At 39.1% G+C, this 17531-nt stretch overlaps 1 protein-coding gene across 1 annotated transcript in view; it reads right to left on the bottom strand.

The window, feature by feature from the left end:
* ARMC2 (armadillo repeat containing 2) overlaps positions 1-17531 on the bottom strand; it is a 143512-nt gene that overhangs the window by 101840 nt on the left and 24141 nt on the right. Inside the window, exon 5 of the mRNA XM_006839993.1 lies at positions 900-976. Coding sequence (XP_006840056.1) covers positions 900-976 — 77 coding nt within the window. The remainder of the gene's footprint in view (positions 1-899; positions 977-17531) is intronic.

Genomic DNA, 17531 nt, shown 5'->3' on the forward strand with positions numbered 1-17531 from the left:
CTCCTTGTTTTAATGAAATCAAACATTAGAGATACTATTAAAGCTCTCCATATACCTCTCCATGACCCATTTCCCACTTCCTTCTCTCTCCAGGGGTAACCAACATTCTAAATTGGGTGCTTATATTTGATTTTACATATGTAGCACAAAGATTTCTATCCATAAACAGTGTATGTCATTGTATTTGTAACTTATTTTTCTTCCTCAATATTCTGTTTGTACTTATTTCACTCAATATTACCAATGTATCCTAGTTCATTTTCTAACTGCTGGAGTACATGTATCAGTCTGGCTTGTGATTAATATTGTTACATATTTTCTCAATTAAACAGTTCAAAGCCCCAAAGGGCTGTCTTAATATAGTTAATATAGCTTCACGTAAGTGATCAATAATTTTAAATTCATGTTGATGTTGAGCTGTGCAAATTTCCAAAGACTTTTGCAAAATTTCTGTGAGGTCATAAAGGTGGCCATCTTTACATGCAGACATGGGAGGAACCAGTGTCCAGTATGGCTAGAACTGGTCCGGAAAAAAAGAATGATAAAAAAAAAAAAAGTTGATTTGTGATCAAGGAGCCCCAGTGGCTCAGTGGTTGAGGGTTAGGCTGCTAACCACAGGCTGGTAGTTCAAACCCATGAGTTACTCTGGAGGCAAAAGATAAGCTCTCTCTTCCTGTAAAGATTTACAGTCTTGGAAATCCTATTCTGTCCTACAGAGTTGCTGAGTTGGAATCAACTTGATGGCAGTGAGTTTTGGCTTGGTGACCAAGTTGGACAAAGTTGTGGTGTTTTCAGGCAGAGAACCGACATCAGACATCTTCATTCCCTTCATTTAACCTACAAACACAGATGCTATCAAAGGAGGGGCCTGGGGGACCTCTAAGAACATGATGCCTCACCTGCTGTGGTTTCTAGTTGGCTGAGGTCCGAGCGACTGGGGCAGGATGAGGCCCGGGCAAGCCGCCTTCCCTGGTCCCTGGGAGGAAGAGGGTGCACCAAAAACTCAGTACAAAAACCAAAGTATTGTTCTTTCTGTACATGTGTGTCAGCTGTCTACAGTTTCTGAAGAAATCATAGAGAATTGCTTATAAAATGGGATTTGAGTGTTCCATATGCCATTTTAATTAGCCTCTGATTCCCAATTATAATTTATATTTTAAAACAAGTCAGGTTTGCCTAACAATATGAACTATAGTTACTAGACACAACAATAAAAATCCAAAGTTTACTTTGCAAATTGAAAAAAAAACCAAACCCACCAAAAACTGATTAAGGATAGATGCCCACAAGAGGTCACTATTACAATAAGAATTCTAGTATGCTTGAATCACAGAAGCCCAGAGGAGTTTGGGAGCCAGGAGAAGCCTTACCCCCTCCCTACAGCAAGGAAACTGACCCAAACTGGCCAGATGTGCCCAAGGTCACACATCAGGGTCAGATCTGGAACTCAGGTCTCCTAATTTCTTATTCACTGTGCTTTTCACTACCACATACCAGTGTCTCCTGTTTCCAGTAAAGAAAATTAATAAAACTAATTGTTGATAAGTGCGGTTAAGTTTGCTATAACGCCTAGCAACCCTGTCTAGGGTTTCCAAGGAGCAGTTGGTGAGTTTCAACTACTGACCTTGTGGTTTAAACACACCTTGCAGTCCAGTGCTTATAGTCTAATAGTATCTGAAAATGTTTTATCCCTAGGAATCTTTAAAATATTAACCAAATTAGTAGTAATATCAGGCAGCCCCAAGATGACATGTACTTTGTATTCTAAATAAAAGAGCAGTGTTGATCAATAGTAGGATTTAACATTTGGATTATCTTTAATTTATATTTAGTGTTGAGGCTCTCTGTGAAGGATACAACTTTTCTGTACCTACAGTTAATACTTAAAAGTGCTTACTTTTATATTTATATACAAAACTCCAAGGTAAGGATTTCCAGCAAGATGGCAGACTAGGCAGATGTACTTTACAGACCCTCTGTAACAAAGATACAAGATATAAAAACAGACACAGATGAAAACTCTGGCACCATGAGCTTCAGAAGAAAGTTTAGACAGGTAGATGGAGTGCTTGCTAGAATGAAAGGCTGAGCAGGAACAGCGAGAGAGGGAGACTGACCAAATGTGGCTTGATCATCTTGTGAGCCGCTTTGGCAATGGACGTATAGGCCTGTCCGAATATATTCACAAGGAAAAGATGTGATTTCTTCTTTTCTCCCACAGTCCTCTGGTGACCAGAGCATGGTCAGCTCCCACTCTCATACACCCCAAGCATAGACCCTGCACTCCAGGAGTTCTGAGCCGCATGGTTGGGAGCCATGCCATGTGAGGTGGGGGGAGCTGTGCTGTTTTGGTGCCGGAATTCAGGTGGGCCCAGCTCCAGACCTACAAAACCTGCAGAGCCACCAGACCAGCATTTAACCAGTCACCCTGCTCCCAGCTTCCCTGTAGTCCTAACAGACACTGAAATCACCTCTTATCAAGGGCCCCCAAGAACTACTTCCAGATTGAGTGCCCTAAACATAGAGAACATTGAGGCCAACAGGAACTCCATCTAAGGCCAGGAACTCTGCTGCCTACATCCCTTCCACAACCACTTCATGAGCTCCTTGAATCGCAAGAGCCTCCCAGAGATTTCTCCCCTCCTGGTCCAACAACTACATGTTTTATTTTCACAAATATAACAACCTCACAATGCCCGGAGACAACAGACAATTTTTAACTCACACAAAGAAAACAGAGAGAATGGCTCCTACAAATGACCAAGATGAAGAAAGCCAGAAGATGTTTCTGAGGGACAAAAGGTAATAGAACTAACTGAAAAAGAATTCAAAAGAATGATTTAAAAAAAAAAAAAAAAAAAGGATTGACAGAAAGAGGAAAGCAAGAAGAATAAATAAAAAACATTAGAAGAATTCAGGAAAACATTAAAAGAACAAACACAAAATAAATACACATTTAAAAATATTATAAAACCTGCATTTAGAAATCCAAAAGATTAATACTAAGATCTCAGAAATGGACAATACATTGAAAGGGCAAAGGAGTAGATACAAAGCAATGGCTATCTGAATTAGTGTGCTTGAAGATAAATCTCTCAATACTAGTATGCTGGAAGAACAATCAGAAAAAAGAATGAAAAAATTTGAAGAAAGGCTAAAAGTTATGTGGGACACCATGAAGAGGAACAACTTACAGATGATTAGAATTCCAGAACAGGAAAAGACAAGTACAGAAAAGATTGTCAAAGAGTTGTTGGGAGAAAGCTTTCCTTACATCATGAAAGATGAGAAGATAAGCTGAATGAATGCCAAATAGTATAGATGCCAAAAGAAAATCACCAAGACATATAATAATCAATCTTTCCAAAATCAAAGACTAGGAAATCCTGAGGACAGCTCAGGTTAAAAAAAATAATAGTAATTGCCTACAAAGGACAACCAATAAGACTAAACTCTGATTTCTTAACAGAAACTGTGAAAGCAAGAAGGCAATGGAATGACATACAAAACTCTGAAAGAAAAAGATTCCCAACCAAGATGCAAAGTTGTCACTCAAGTATGATGGTGAATTAAGATATTTCTTGATAAACAGAAATTAAAGGAATTTGTAATAACCAGACCAATTTTACAAAAAGTGCTAACGGGCATTCTTTGGAATTAGAACCAACAACAGGAGACACCAACCTGAGATTACCACTCCTGACAATACCATCCAGAACTCAATCCAAATATAAAAGTTTTTCAAGCAGCGCAAACTACAAGACTGAGAATGGAGTGCCAGAGATAGCAATTTATAATCAGTCAACTGCAAAGCAAAAATAGGGAATAGTATAGATACAGAACTGTCAAATGGCAAGGAAGTCAAGTAAATTTCAAGATAAAACAGACTGCTTTAAGCAAGGAGGAAAAATGAACGAATTATATAACCTTAAAGGAAAATAATATATCTGCACATAAAAATAAAAAAGATAATCAGAAACATTTAGCAAACATTAACATTAACAAATGAAAATGATAAGAAAATTCACAAGCAAAATGAACTCAGCATAGAAAATTAGGTGTGTAACAAAGAATCCAGCAGCACCACAAAAAAAGCACACTGAAAAATAACAACTGTCAATTCATACCTATGGATAATTACATTGAATGTAAATAAATTAAATGCACAGTCAAGAGACATAAAGAGCAGAATGGATAAGAAAACAGGATCCTTCAATATGCTGCCTACGAGAGATATATAAAAAAAGATGGAGAAAGCCTAAATGCCCATGAATTGGACTGCAAGGTGGGTTTGAACCACAGGTTGGTGTTCAAACTTACCAGTCGCTCCTTGGAAACGCTATACAGGTCGCTACGAGTTGCAACCGACTTGACAGCACTTAACAACAACAGAGGGTAGACACATGTTAACATGGGTGACAGAACCGGCAATACATATCAAGAGGGAGGTTAACAGAGGCAAGATGAAGGTAGTGGGAGACACAGGGAAGAATGCAAAAGTTAAAATGAATAGAGGTAAATTCTGTTAACTATTGGTACATGGAGGGGATTGTAACCATGCAATGAAGCAAAGTGTATGTTTTGTTGTTTTTTCTTAATATAAAACTGATGATCTGCTTTGTAAACCTTCACTTAATTCACAATAAATAGTTTTTCAAAAATTAAAACAACCAAATATTTCCAAGATAAAAACACAGAAAGAGTAAGAGTACAATTTCAGGAAAAAAAAAAAAATATATATATATATATATTTTACCACTAAAATATGTTATTTGCTCCAGAACCCACTGAGCAGGCACATGTATGTGACCAAGACCACCCAGAAACAGCAAGAAGTGTATCTCTAACTACTGCTTCCTGGTTGATGGGGTTCCCCTGTTGGTCAGGCCTGTACTACAGGTTTAACTTAAGTCAATATTGCTTTTATTTTTTCCATAAACATGTCCTTTTGTGCCGTGTGAGTTAATACTTTATTTCACTATAAGAGTAAAGATGAAGCTAATCTTCCTAAACATCTAATGGTGAGAACCTAGATTTGATGGCAAAACATATCCCTAGCTAATCAAATAAAGAATATATGGGGTAGGATCTGAGAGCTGAGCTTCAAATGGAAGAGATCTGGAAAACAGAGAGAAAGAAGAAAGAAGAGAAAACTAACTCTATAAAAAGGTAAGTGATCAAAAGTTTGGCCCTGTGTTTATCATTTATAGACATAAGAAGAAAGTTTGAGAACATTAGAGGCAAGACCTTCCTTTTGCTATACATACTTTTCTTAAACGGCTATTGAAACCAAGCAAGATCATTTTAAACTAGTGGCCTTTCATCCAAAGTTGCCCATCCATCCTACCTTAGGGTCATGGCCAATAATGAGGTTCCTCCTTAAACACCACATTGGTGTATCCCCACTTTTAGGAGTGGAGAAAGAAAAGGGTCCTTTTTATCATAAACCAAAGCTCGGTAGTGCTGGGTCCTACCAGTTCACCGGAAGACTGAATGATTGACTCTTGCTCTCTCTGTTTATCATGTGCAGGCTCAGAACCCAAACTGTTGTTGTTAAGTGCCATCAAGTCAGTGTCAACTCATAGCAGCCATGTATAGGGTTTCTGAGGAGTGGCTGGTGGGTTTGAACCACTGACCTTATTGCTTAGTAGTCCAGTGCTTATCCTACAGTACCACACCAGACTCGCTGAACTACCTGGGCTCAAATCCTAGGTCTAACTCTTACCAGTGATGATGGGCAATTTAACTTCTAAGACTTTGTGTCCTCATCTTAAAATGAGAACAATCCCTTTACTTAGTACAGCAACCAGAACATTTACAAAACATTAGTAAATGATCAATAATATTTATCTCTTTTTTTCTGAGTCAACAACTATCTATTAAACACCTGTCTGAGCCATGCAATGATGGATGTTCTTGGGATAAGGAACACATACAGTGTGGCCCTAAAGAAGTTTAAAATCTACTTTAAGGAAATAAGAAATTTCTTAAAATGAGAAATTAAAATGCAAAGGAAAATTTAAATGGTTGCAAACTTCAGCAGAAATGCTGAGAAGAAAATGATTAGTGAGTGGGAGAAGTGGACAGCTATGGGGGCTTTGGAAGAATAAACAGTTGGCCTAACAAATGACAGCAACACTTCTCTCAGCAGGGAAGTAGCAGGAGTCAGGGTAAACGGGGGCATGAGAAGCCTGATACTTAGGGCAGGGCATTATTGGGCTAGCAAGACAGGAATAGAAGGTTTATTCTGGGAAGTCCTAGGAACAGCTGCTGTAATACCTGGGGTTGAATTAATGGACTTGATTTAATAGAAGAAGGAATGCTCATAGCGTCTCATATTAGGGTGTCATGGGATCTGGGGTTATGCTGTGACAAGACAATTTAGGAGATTATTAATGAGTAATAATTATTTGGGGGTGACAGTGGTACTGGAGAAGAACTAAATTCAAGAGACCCTCTAAATGAAGAAGTAATCAGTTGGTTTGGTGATTTGTTTTAGACAGAGGAATGAAAAGAATAGTTCTGGAGGAACAGAATAGAACAACAGAAATAAGCAGTTAGAGATCAATTTGAGAGGTCAAGCAAGTCTGAGCTTTGCTATGTTGAGTTTCTGATTAAAAACAAATACAGCAAGAAGAAAGTCAGAAAAAGAACTCAGTTAAAGATATTTAATGTGCACAGGACCCAGTGGCTCAAGACAAGGGCTCGTCAGATATTCATGGGCAAAGGACAGAAAGGGAAAAGGAGTCCAAAGAAGAGAATCAAATTACACTCTGATGTAAGCCAAGCATGTTGGGAAGGAAAATAGGCTTCCATCTGAGGATACCCGTCTTATCTGGCCAGGATTTCTGTGTAATATGGCTGAAATCTCACAGTACAAGTGAGTGGGAAAGAAAAGGAGGCATCAAGAAAAGAAAATCCCTTCAAATGGAACTGATAAAAACGAGGAAATTTAGATGACCTCAGATCCAACAGAAATCTGTCTCCCAGTAACTTCTACCCACTGGTCTTGGCTCTACTAACTGGATCCACATGAAACAAACTTTATCCTTTTTCCTCTTGGCAGTCTTTCAAACATTTAAAGATGTTGTATGATCACTCCTATGATTTAAATCCCATAGTGCTATCATTGGAGGGACCCTGCTGGCCCAATGGGTTACGCATTGGACTGATGACCACAAGGTAGGTGGTTCAAACCCATCAGTTGCTCTGCAGAAGAAAGATGGGTCTGACTGCTCCTGTGAAGATGTATAGAAATCCTAAGGAGCAGTCTACTCCATCATACAGGGTCACTATGAGTTGGAATTGACCCAATGACAATAGATTTGGTTTTTGATGCTATCATTTATTAACTGTGTGGCCTTGGGTACATTTTTTAAACTTCAGTTTTGGTTTCTTTATCTGTATATGAGGGGATGGTACACATTAGTACCTCCCCCAACACAAGGTTGTTGTGAGGACTAAGGATATATGTAATTGCTAAGCATTGTCCCAGGCATATCTTAAATACTCAATAAATACATATTACTATTATTGTTGTCATCAACAAACATTTCCAGCTTCTTCAACTGTCCCTCCAGATAATATGACTTCAAATCAGCCTGTTCTCTGAGTGTCAGTTTGACTAAATCTCTTTTTAAAGTCTGGGACTCAGCACTGAGTTAAAGGTATAACCTGAGGAGCAAAGAAGAGATATTCTAAATACTTAGAAATTCTTAAATTACATAAGTGATTTTGGTGGCCACATCACAGATAAACTCTTGTTTTTCTTGTATTAGCAGCTAAGGCAGATTTCCCTCAACCATGTTGGAGCTTTGCTCACTCTTACTAAATTTCAGTGTTATTTTAGAAATCATGCCAGATGTTGGATGAATCACGGCTAAAATCACAGAATACCAGAAAGATATTTACCTGTGTTTCATTGACTATGCAAAGGCATCTGACTGTGTGAATCAACAAATTATGGCTAACATGGCAAAGAATGAGAACACTTCATTGTGCTCATGAGGAACTTGTACATAGATTGACAGAGCAGAGCAAGGGGATACTGGGAAGGTGTGCCTCATGGTTGTATGGCTGTATCCTTTCACCATACTTATGCAATCTAGATGCTAAGCAAATAATATGGGAATCTGGATTACATGAAGAATGCTGCAACAGGATTGGAGGAAGAGTCAATATGCAGATGACACAATGCCACTTGATGAAAGCTAAGAGGACTTGAAAACTTGATGAAGATCCAAGACTACAGCTTTCACTGCAGATTATACTTCAACGTAAAGAAAACAAAAATCTTCACAATTGGACCAATAAGCAACATCTTGGTAAGTGGAGAAAATATTGAAGTTGTCAAAGATTTCATTCTACTTGGATCCATAACCAATACATATGCAAGCCGTAGTCAAGAAATCAAATGATGCGTTGCATTGGGTGAATCTGCTCCAAAAGACCTCTTTGTTGTTCTTCTTGCTAAGTGCTGTAGGGTCAGTTCCAACACAGCGATCCTGTACAGGGTGTTCAAGGCTTTTTAAACCTTTGCAGGAGCATAAAGTTTCATCTTTGCCTGAGAAATGGCTGGTGAGTTTGAACCGCCAAACTTAAGGTTTGTAGCCCAGTGCTTATACTAAAGTGCTAAAAAGCAAAGATGTCACTGTAGAGCTTAGACTAAGGTACACCTAACCCAAGCCATGGTATTTTCAATTGCCTCCTATACATGTGAAAGCTGGACAATGAAAAAGGAAGACAACAAGAAGAAATGATGCCTTTGAATCACGGTGTTGGTGAAGAATATTAAATATACTACAGAATGCCAGAAGAATGAACAAATCTACATTGGAAGAAGTACAGCCAGAATGCTCCTTAGACGTGAGGATGATGACATTTTATCTCATATACTTTGGACATGTTATCAGGAAAGACCAGTCTCTGGAGAAGGACATCCTACTTGGTAAAGCAGAACATTAGTGAAGAAGAGGAAGACCTTTAAACAGAATGACACAGTGTCTGCAATAATGGGTTCAGCCACCGGAATGATCGTGAGGATGGCACAGGATCACTGTGAATCAGAACCAACTCAATGGTACCGAACAACAACATCTGACAGAGTCTCTGCCTACCAGATGTTTTCAGATCTTGATTTAGTCATCCAGTGTAACGGCCATCCTTCTCAGCTTCCTGTCCCATCTTATTTAGGACCATAATTAATTTTATTTTACAAGGATGTTCGATGCACCAAAAATAAAATGATTCTAGAAACTACTCCTTAAAGCTCATCTGTGAAATTCTTTTTAGGAGCAAAATAATACCATTCTATTAGTGGACATCTTTACCTATGAGTAATGAAAACCCAACTCAAACTGACTTAAATAAACAAAAAGTTGAGAGGCATGGGTGGGCTGTAGGCATGGTGTGATCAGGGCTCTCTCTGGCTTCATCTTTCTGCAATTCTCTCAACTCTGTCTTTCTTCTGTTTCATGTGTAATCAGGTTGGACTCTTCATGGAAGCAAAATAGGTACAGCCTCTCAGTTGCAATCCAGAGTAAAGCAAGGCCTTCTCGCCCTAATTGCTTCATTTCCCAGAACCAATGGCTGTAGCTGAAGCAATGCTGTATGTGGACAAATTGCTGCCTAGCTATGAACCAACCACAATGGGCAGTGGTGTCCCGCAACATCTACTTCTGCACCAAAGAAATAAAATACTGAATCAGTGATTCAGATCATTTCTTTTAAAATGATCCAGAATTCAGATTTTGCTATAAGTCATATGTTGTTGTTGTTGTTATGTGCGGTGGAGTAATTTCCAACTCATAGTGACCCTGTACAGGGTTTCCAAGGCTGCAAATCTTTACGGGAGCAGAAAGCCTCATCTTTCTCCTGCGGAACAGCTGGTAGTTTTGAACTGCTGACCTTGCAGGTTCACAGCCTGATTCGTAACCACTGTGCTACCAGAGTTCCTATAGGTTCTTATAATTTTATAATTCATATAATTTATAATTCACATAAATTCTGAGTTTAAAAAACTTTTTCTTAAAGGGCCAGATAGTATATAATTTGTGCTTTGTGGGTCAAGTGGCAAAAGCCAAAAGCAAGGCTATTAAGTAGGTACTTTTATAACCATTTAAAACATAATGATTTAAACAGGTATAAATGGTTACGAGTCAGGCTGCCAACCTCAAGGTCAGCAGATCAAAACTACGAACAGTTCTGCGGGAGAAAGATGAGGCGTTCTGCTCCTGTAAAGATTTACAGGCTCGGAAACCATGCGCAGGGTCACCATGAGTCGGAACCGACGCCATGGTACTTACCACCACCACCACCAACAAATTGTCCTTAGCTTGAAGACTGTAAAAAAAAAAAAAGAGGGGGGAGCTGGCCAAATTCGGTTTCTAGGCTATAGTTTGCTGGCTTCTGCTTTAGGGTAGTTAACTATAAAATGTATTAAGAAATAGATTAAAAAGAAAGATTTGGAATTAAGAATAAAACAATAACCTTATGGTCATCTTCGGAAAAATTACATGCAAGGAAATGGAAAAGAAAAATTTAAAGGATGCTTATGACTAAGTAAAGGTTTCGTGCTCTGGGAAAAAGACACTTCATTTTGAGAATTAGATTCAAGTTGTGTACTTGCTTAACATTGCAATTTCTTGTTTTTAAAGAAAGGCTCGATTGAAGCCACTCACTAGCAATTATAATTACTTCATTTAAACTTCTTAACAAATTTACTGGCTGGGGTACGACTTAATTAAAATATTATCATCTCTTTCACGTAAACATTAAAAACCTGATAGGAATCAATTACTAGCCAGCATAAATAGTTGGAAATAAAATTAAATCAGCCAAGCTCACAAATGATACACTTTACAATTGTGTGTTTCAGAGGGACAAACAACTTTACCCATTTATCTATTATGTACCTTTAAGGTTATCAAATACTAGAGAAAAATCACTGATTTAGATTAATCAAGGAACCAGTAGAAATTCGTAAAAACTTGTAACATGATTTACTGTCAATTTTTAATTTTAAATAGACAAGCTTAGCACTAAGAAGCCCCTTTATAGCACGACTAAGAAAACTGTTTCTGTAAATGGTCAGGTAGTAAATATTTCAGGCTTAGAAGCCACTGTTTCTGTTAACCCTAAAAACCCAATCCATTGTTGGGCTGATTCTGACTCATGGCCATCCTAGAGGGATGGGCAGAACTGCTCCATAGGGGTCTCCTAGCCTGTAACCTTTACAAAGGCAGACTGCCACATCTTTCGCCCCTCTAACAACTATGGGCTTTAAACTGTCAACTTTTCAGTTAGCAGCCAAGCACTTAACTACACCACCACCAAGGCTCGTTAACAGTGTCCTGTTACTACTCAATTCTGCTGTGGCAGTGTGAACGCAGCCATAATCAATAGAGAGAAATGACTGTGTTCCAATAAAACTTTATTTGAAAAAAAAAAAAAAAAAGACAGTAGGCTGCATTTGGCCATGGATTTTATGACGGTGTGGGTTAATGTGCTGGACTGCAAGGTCAGTTTCAATGGCAAGGTTGGCAGTTCAAGCTCACCAGTTGCTCCACGGAAACCCTATACCTATGGGTCAGAACTTAACAATATAAAAAACAACTACACACATGGACCTCAGCAGACAGACTACACAGAAGTCAAATTGACTACATCTGTGGAAAGAGACAGTGGAAAAGCTCCATGTCATCAACCAAAACAAGGCCATGGGTAGACTGTGGAACAGACCAATTGGACATATGCAAATTTGGGCTGAAGCTGAAGAAAATGAAAACAAATCCACCTGAACTTAGAGATGACAAGAAGAACAAATTTGATGCATTAGACACTAGAGACCAAAGACCAGATGAGTTGTGGGATGACATCAAGAACATCATACAGGAAGAAACTAAAAGGTCATTGAGAAAACAAGAAAGAAGGAAAAGACCAAAATGGATATCAGAAGAGATGCTGAAACTTGCTCTCCAGTGAAAAGATGCTAAAGCAAATGGAAGAAGTGAGGATGTACAAGAGCTGAACAGAAAATTTCAAAGGTCAGCTTGAGAAGACAAAGTCAAATATTACAATAAAATGTGCAAAGATCTGGAGCTAGAAAACGAAAAGGGAAGAACACACTCAGCATTTCTCAAACTGAGGGAACTGAAGAAAAAACTCAACTCTCAACTTGCGAGATACTGAAGAACTCCATGGGCAAATTATTGACTGATGCAGAAAGCATCAAATGAAGATGGAAGGAATATAGAGTCACGGTACCAAAAAGAAATGGCCAATGTCCAACCATTTCAAGAGGTAGCATATGATCAAGAAGAGCCAATGATCCTGAAGGAAGAAGTTCAAGATGCACTGAAGGCATTGGCAAAGAACAAGGTACCAGGAATAGATGGAATACAAATTGAAATTTTCAACAAACTGATGTGACACTGGAGGACTCACTCATCTACGCCAAGAAATGCGGAAGACAACTACGTGGCCAACTGACTGGAAGAGATTCGTATTTGTACCTATTTCCAAAGAGAGGTGGCCTAATGGAATGCGGAAATCATCATATCCCATGTCAGAAAACTTTTACTAAAGATAATACAAAAACCGTACATTGACAGAGAACATCCAATGGTTCAAGCTGGATTCAGAAGACGACGTGAAATGAGGGATATCATTGTTGATATCAGATGGATCTTGGCTGAACGCAGAGAATAACAGAAAGATGTCTACCTGTTCTTTTTTAACTATGCAAAATTTTTTGACTGTGTGGATCAGGACAAGTTATGGACAACATGACAGAGAATGAATATTCCAGAACAGTTCACTGTGCTCATGAGGAACCTGTACATAGACCAAGAGGCAGATGTTCAAACAGGGTTGCATTCTTTCACTATATTTATTCAATCTGTATGCTGAGCAAATAATCCCAGAAACTGGATTATATGAAGTAAAATTTAGCATCAGGATTGGAAGAAGTCTCATTAACAACCTGAGATATGCAAATGACACTTGCTGAAAGTGAAGAAGACCAAAATACTTACTAATGCAGCATAGTGGTTACGAATCGGGCTGCAATCCACAAGGTCAGCAGTTCGAAACTACCAGCTGTTCTGCGGGAGAAAGATGTGGCTTTCTGCTCCCGTAAAGATTTCCAGCCTCGGAAACCCTGTACAGGGTCGCTATGAGTCGGAACTGACTCCACGGCACATAACAACAACAACAAATGAAGATCAAAGAACACAGCCTTCAGTATGGACTGCATCTCAATGGAAAGAAAACAAAAATCCTCACCACTGGACCAAGAAATAACATCCATACAAATGGAGAAAAGATTGAAGTTGTCAAAGACTTCATTTTGGTTGGTTCAACCATCAACACCCATGGAAGCAGAAGTCAAGAACTCGAACAATATAGTGCATTATGCAAATCTGCTGCATAAGACCTCTTTGAAGTGTTGAAGAGCAAACATGTCAGTCTGAGGATAAGTGTGCCTGGCACAAGCCATTGTATTTTCAATAACATCATATACATGCAGAAGTTGTACAGTGAATAAGGAAGATCATAGAAGAATTGATTCATTTGAGTTATGGTGTTGGAGGAGAACATTGAAAGTAACACAGACTGCCAAATGAACAAACAGATCTATGTTGGAAGAAGTAAAACCAGAGTGCTCCTTGGACGCCAGGATGGCCAGACTTTGTTTCTCATACTTCAGACACATCATGAGCAGGAACCAGTCACTGGAGAAGGATATCATGTTTGGTAAAGTGGAGGGTCGGAGAAAAAGAGGAAGACCCCTAACGAGATGGATTGGCACAGTGGCAGCAGTAAAGAGCTCAGGCATAGCAATGATTGTGAGGTTGGCCCAGGACCGGGCAGTGTTTCATTCTGTTGTGCATAGGGTCGCTATGAGTCAGTACGACTCGATGGCACCTAACAACAACATCAACAATCCCCACTTCACAGACCTGATGATTTGCGCCTATAAAGAAACCGTACAAGGAAGTTCTACTCTGCTATGAGTTGGAATCAACTCAGCGCCCCATAACAACTTTATAGTCTTAAATACTTTGACTGCAATCTGGGAATGTCACCACTAGGAGGTGGTGGTCCCTTTAACATGTCTTCATAGTCTGAAATACCAGATATACAGTTTCCAAACAGATTAACTCTCTTTCTTAATAAACCAAACAGCAAGAACAACAAAAACAAGACTCATACTGACTCTATAAGACAGAATAGAACTGCCGGTAAGGTTTCCAAGGCTGTAATCTTTACAGGACGGAGCTCTGGTAGCGTAGTGGTTATGAATCGGGCTGCTAATCTCACGGTCAGTAGTTTGAAACTACCAGCTGTTTTGCGGGAGAAAGATGAGGCATTCTGCTCCCATAAAGATTTACAGCCTTGGAAACCCTGTACAGGGTCGCTATGAGTCGGAACCGACTCCACGGCACATAACAACAACAATCTTTACAGGAGCAAATTGCTAAAACTTTCTCCCCTGGAGACAATGATAGGTTTACACTTCGTTCCTCTTAGTTAACAGGCCAGTGCTTAACCATTGTGCCACCAGGACTCCTTATTAATAACTAACCTTAAATAAAGGACTCCTGGTGATGCAATAGTGATTACGTGTTGGGCCACTTACCAAACATTTGGTGGTTCAAACCCACCAACTGCTCCATGTAAAGATTTACTGCCTTGAAAACCCTTATGATCTGTCTTATAGGGTAATTATGGGTCTGAATCAACTTAAAAGCAGTGGGTTTGGGTTTTGTTTGGTTTATCCTTAAATGTAAAAGTCTATTTAAACAGTTACACATAAAAACAATAAAACTAAAAGACTCTTTCAAAGGACTTCATACTACCAAATTTTTTATTTCTATAAGATTCCTATAGTATAGGTTTAAGACACCTCATTTAAAATACAAATATATATACACGCACTTTTTAAGATAATCACTAACAAGTTCTACATGTATGAACTTGACCAGCTTGTGCTCTGTCAAGATTAAAAACCCACAGTTTCATGCTTCTCTTCTTGTTGAAAGTGTCAGTTTCAACACCCCTCACGTTACAAGGTCCTTGTAATTTCTCACTATTGCAGCTAGGGGTACTTCAGCACAGAGAACTGACTCAAGATTGCAGCTGTCAAATGTAATTCCACATAGGTTTCCATTCTGATTCCCACCCCTAACGTCCAAGTATTGTGCTCCAGCTCAGTCACCATCTCACGCCACAATCGTACAACTCTCTGAATGGTCTCCCCTGGTCCCAGGCTTGCCCCGTTCTTGGTCTTTCACATTGCTGCCAGAGTCACTGTCCTGATAAAAATAAAATAAAAACAACCCTCTCAGTGACTCCCCATAACTGTACAAGAGTAAACTTACACTCTTGAGCGGCATTAAAGGCCATCCTGGTGTGGTGTTGTAGGATAAGCAGTATAGTCTGCTAACCACAAAGTTGGCGGTTCAACCCTGCCGGCTGCTCCTTGGAAACCCTATACAGGGTGGCTCTGAGTCGGAACTGACTCCATGACACTTCACAACCACAGCAATGAAGCATGTGTCCCTAGACTCCCCTTGCAGGTGCACTGCTCAGCTCTATAAGCCTCAGGACCCTATGCTCCAGCGATGCTAGCCACCTGCCACCAGGCTGCCAACCTCAAGGTGAGCAGTTCGAAACTACCAGCTGCTCCATGGGAGAAAGATGTGGCTTTCTGCTCCCATAAGGATATACAGCCTTGGGAACACTATACAAGGTCGCTATGAGTCAGAACCAACTCCACGACACATAACCATCACCACCACCAGCCCTACTGAGAATTAACCTTCAGGAAGCATCTCAGAGCCCTCCAAAACCCTTCCCTGACCCTCAACTCAGAATCAGGGACTCTGACTGCTCAACTCCAAAAGGCATTCTTTCAGTTTTCCTTTCATTCCTCCAGTGTTACAGCAAATCTTTGAACAGTGCTTCTCAAACTATGTGCAATGGAATCACCTGCAAATCTTGTTAATATACAGACTGGAATTCAGTAGGTCTGGGGTTGGGACTGACATGCTGTATTTCTAACCAAGCCCCTGCGAATGATAATGTTGCTGGTTCTGGGTTCATACTTGAACAGAAAGGCCTGATGTGTTTATCAGCTCCTCAAGTATAGAGATCATTTCTGTATCTCCTAAACCCACTAGACCAGCTTTGCTTACCAGGAAATACTAATCAAAGGGAAACTGTGGAATGAAGTGGAACTCTACAAAATCATTCTGGCTGATGTCTGCCTTTTCCCAAATGAAAAAAATTTCTCAGTTATAATGCCTTTAATTTCTTAAAAGAATAATGACTTCATTATTTTTGAAATATGATGCATTTATTATTATTTTTAAGGGCAGGAAATACAAGAAAGTACAAAGAAGATCTCTACATATCAGGATCCCTGACTCATAAACAGACATAATTAATGTGATGACCATTATTCCAGAAATAATTTTGCATATTAGTTGAAAAGACAGAATGAGGAGAAGGGAGGAGAGGTAAATGGATACATAAAAATGGAATGATACCACACAAATCATTTCAATTATAATAGTAAATGTAAACTTTTCTTAAATTTAATAGAAGAAGCAGAAATTGAGGTGAAACTGAAGGAATTGTAGAACTTCGGGTGAATGGGTCTTCACAAAAGATATTAGTTTCTAAAAGATCTCTCTAAAGTTAAGAAAAAAAATAATTAAAACCATTAGGATGTTGCTTTTACACTATGTATTTCAAGTTCAGACTGTAGCTACTGACAAAATCTATTCCCCATTATGAAAGTAAAGAAAACAGCATGCATATTTTTTCTCAGGTATTGGTTTTGATTATTTATATCATTGTTAAAATTGTCAGAGTTTCTGTCCCATCACCACACTTTCAGAGTTGTTATGTTTTAATTCATTATATAAAGAAAGTCAATACTCACCACCAAACCTTTTACCACAGCTTTTTCATTGCTTAAGTTTTGGATTTGGACTCATTGCCCAGAATTTGCTGTTCCGGGGTTTTCTTGAAAATTCATGAGTATAATGTTACTCTGAGTCCTGGCATGGTACTAGGCTGCTACTCACAAGACTGGCAATTCAAATCCATTAGCCGCTCCTCGGAAACCCTATACAGGTTGTTATGAGTCGGGACCCAAAGGCACTTAACAACATTACCCCAGTTCATTCATATTTGAAAACGTTCACCTGTTCTCATTTTACTGAAGGATAACTTGACTGGCAATAAGATGTTTGGTTTATTCTTTCTTGTACTCGGAGCTGCACACTCATGGTTCCATTGGCTTCTGGCACTGAGTAATGCTCTAATAAAGCAAGAGGCTAGCCTGTCCTCTTCTTCTTTTGTGTGACTTGCTTACTCTGCCTGGATGGTCAGAGGATACTTTCTTCCATTTCTCCATCCAGTCTCCAATCACTGATGGAGTGTGTACTGTGAGAGGTGTTCCAGTGCTGAGTACTGTTGGAAATGTCTTAATGTGTACTGTTCCATATCAAATTATATTG

The sequence above is a fragment of the Chrysochloris asiatica genome, unplaced genomic scaffold, assembly GCF_000296735.1.
Source record: "Chrysochloris asiatica unplaced genomic scaffold, ChrAsi1.0 scaffold00027, whole genome shotgun sequence".
Lineage (NCBI taxonomy): Eukaryota > Metazoa > Chordata > Mammalia > Afrosoricida > Chrysochloridae > Chrysochloris > Chrysochloris asiatica.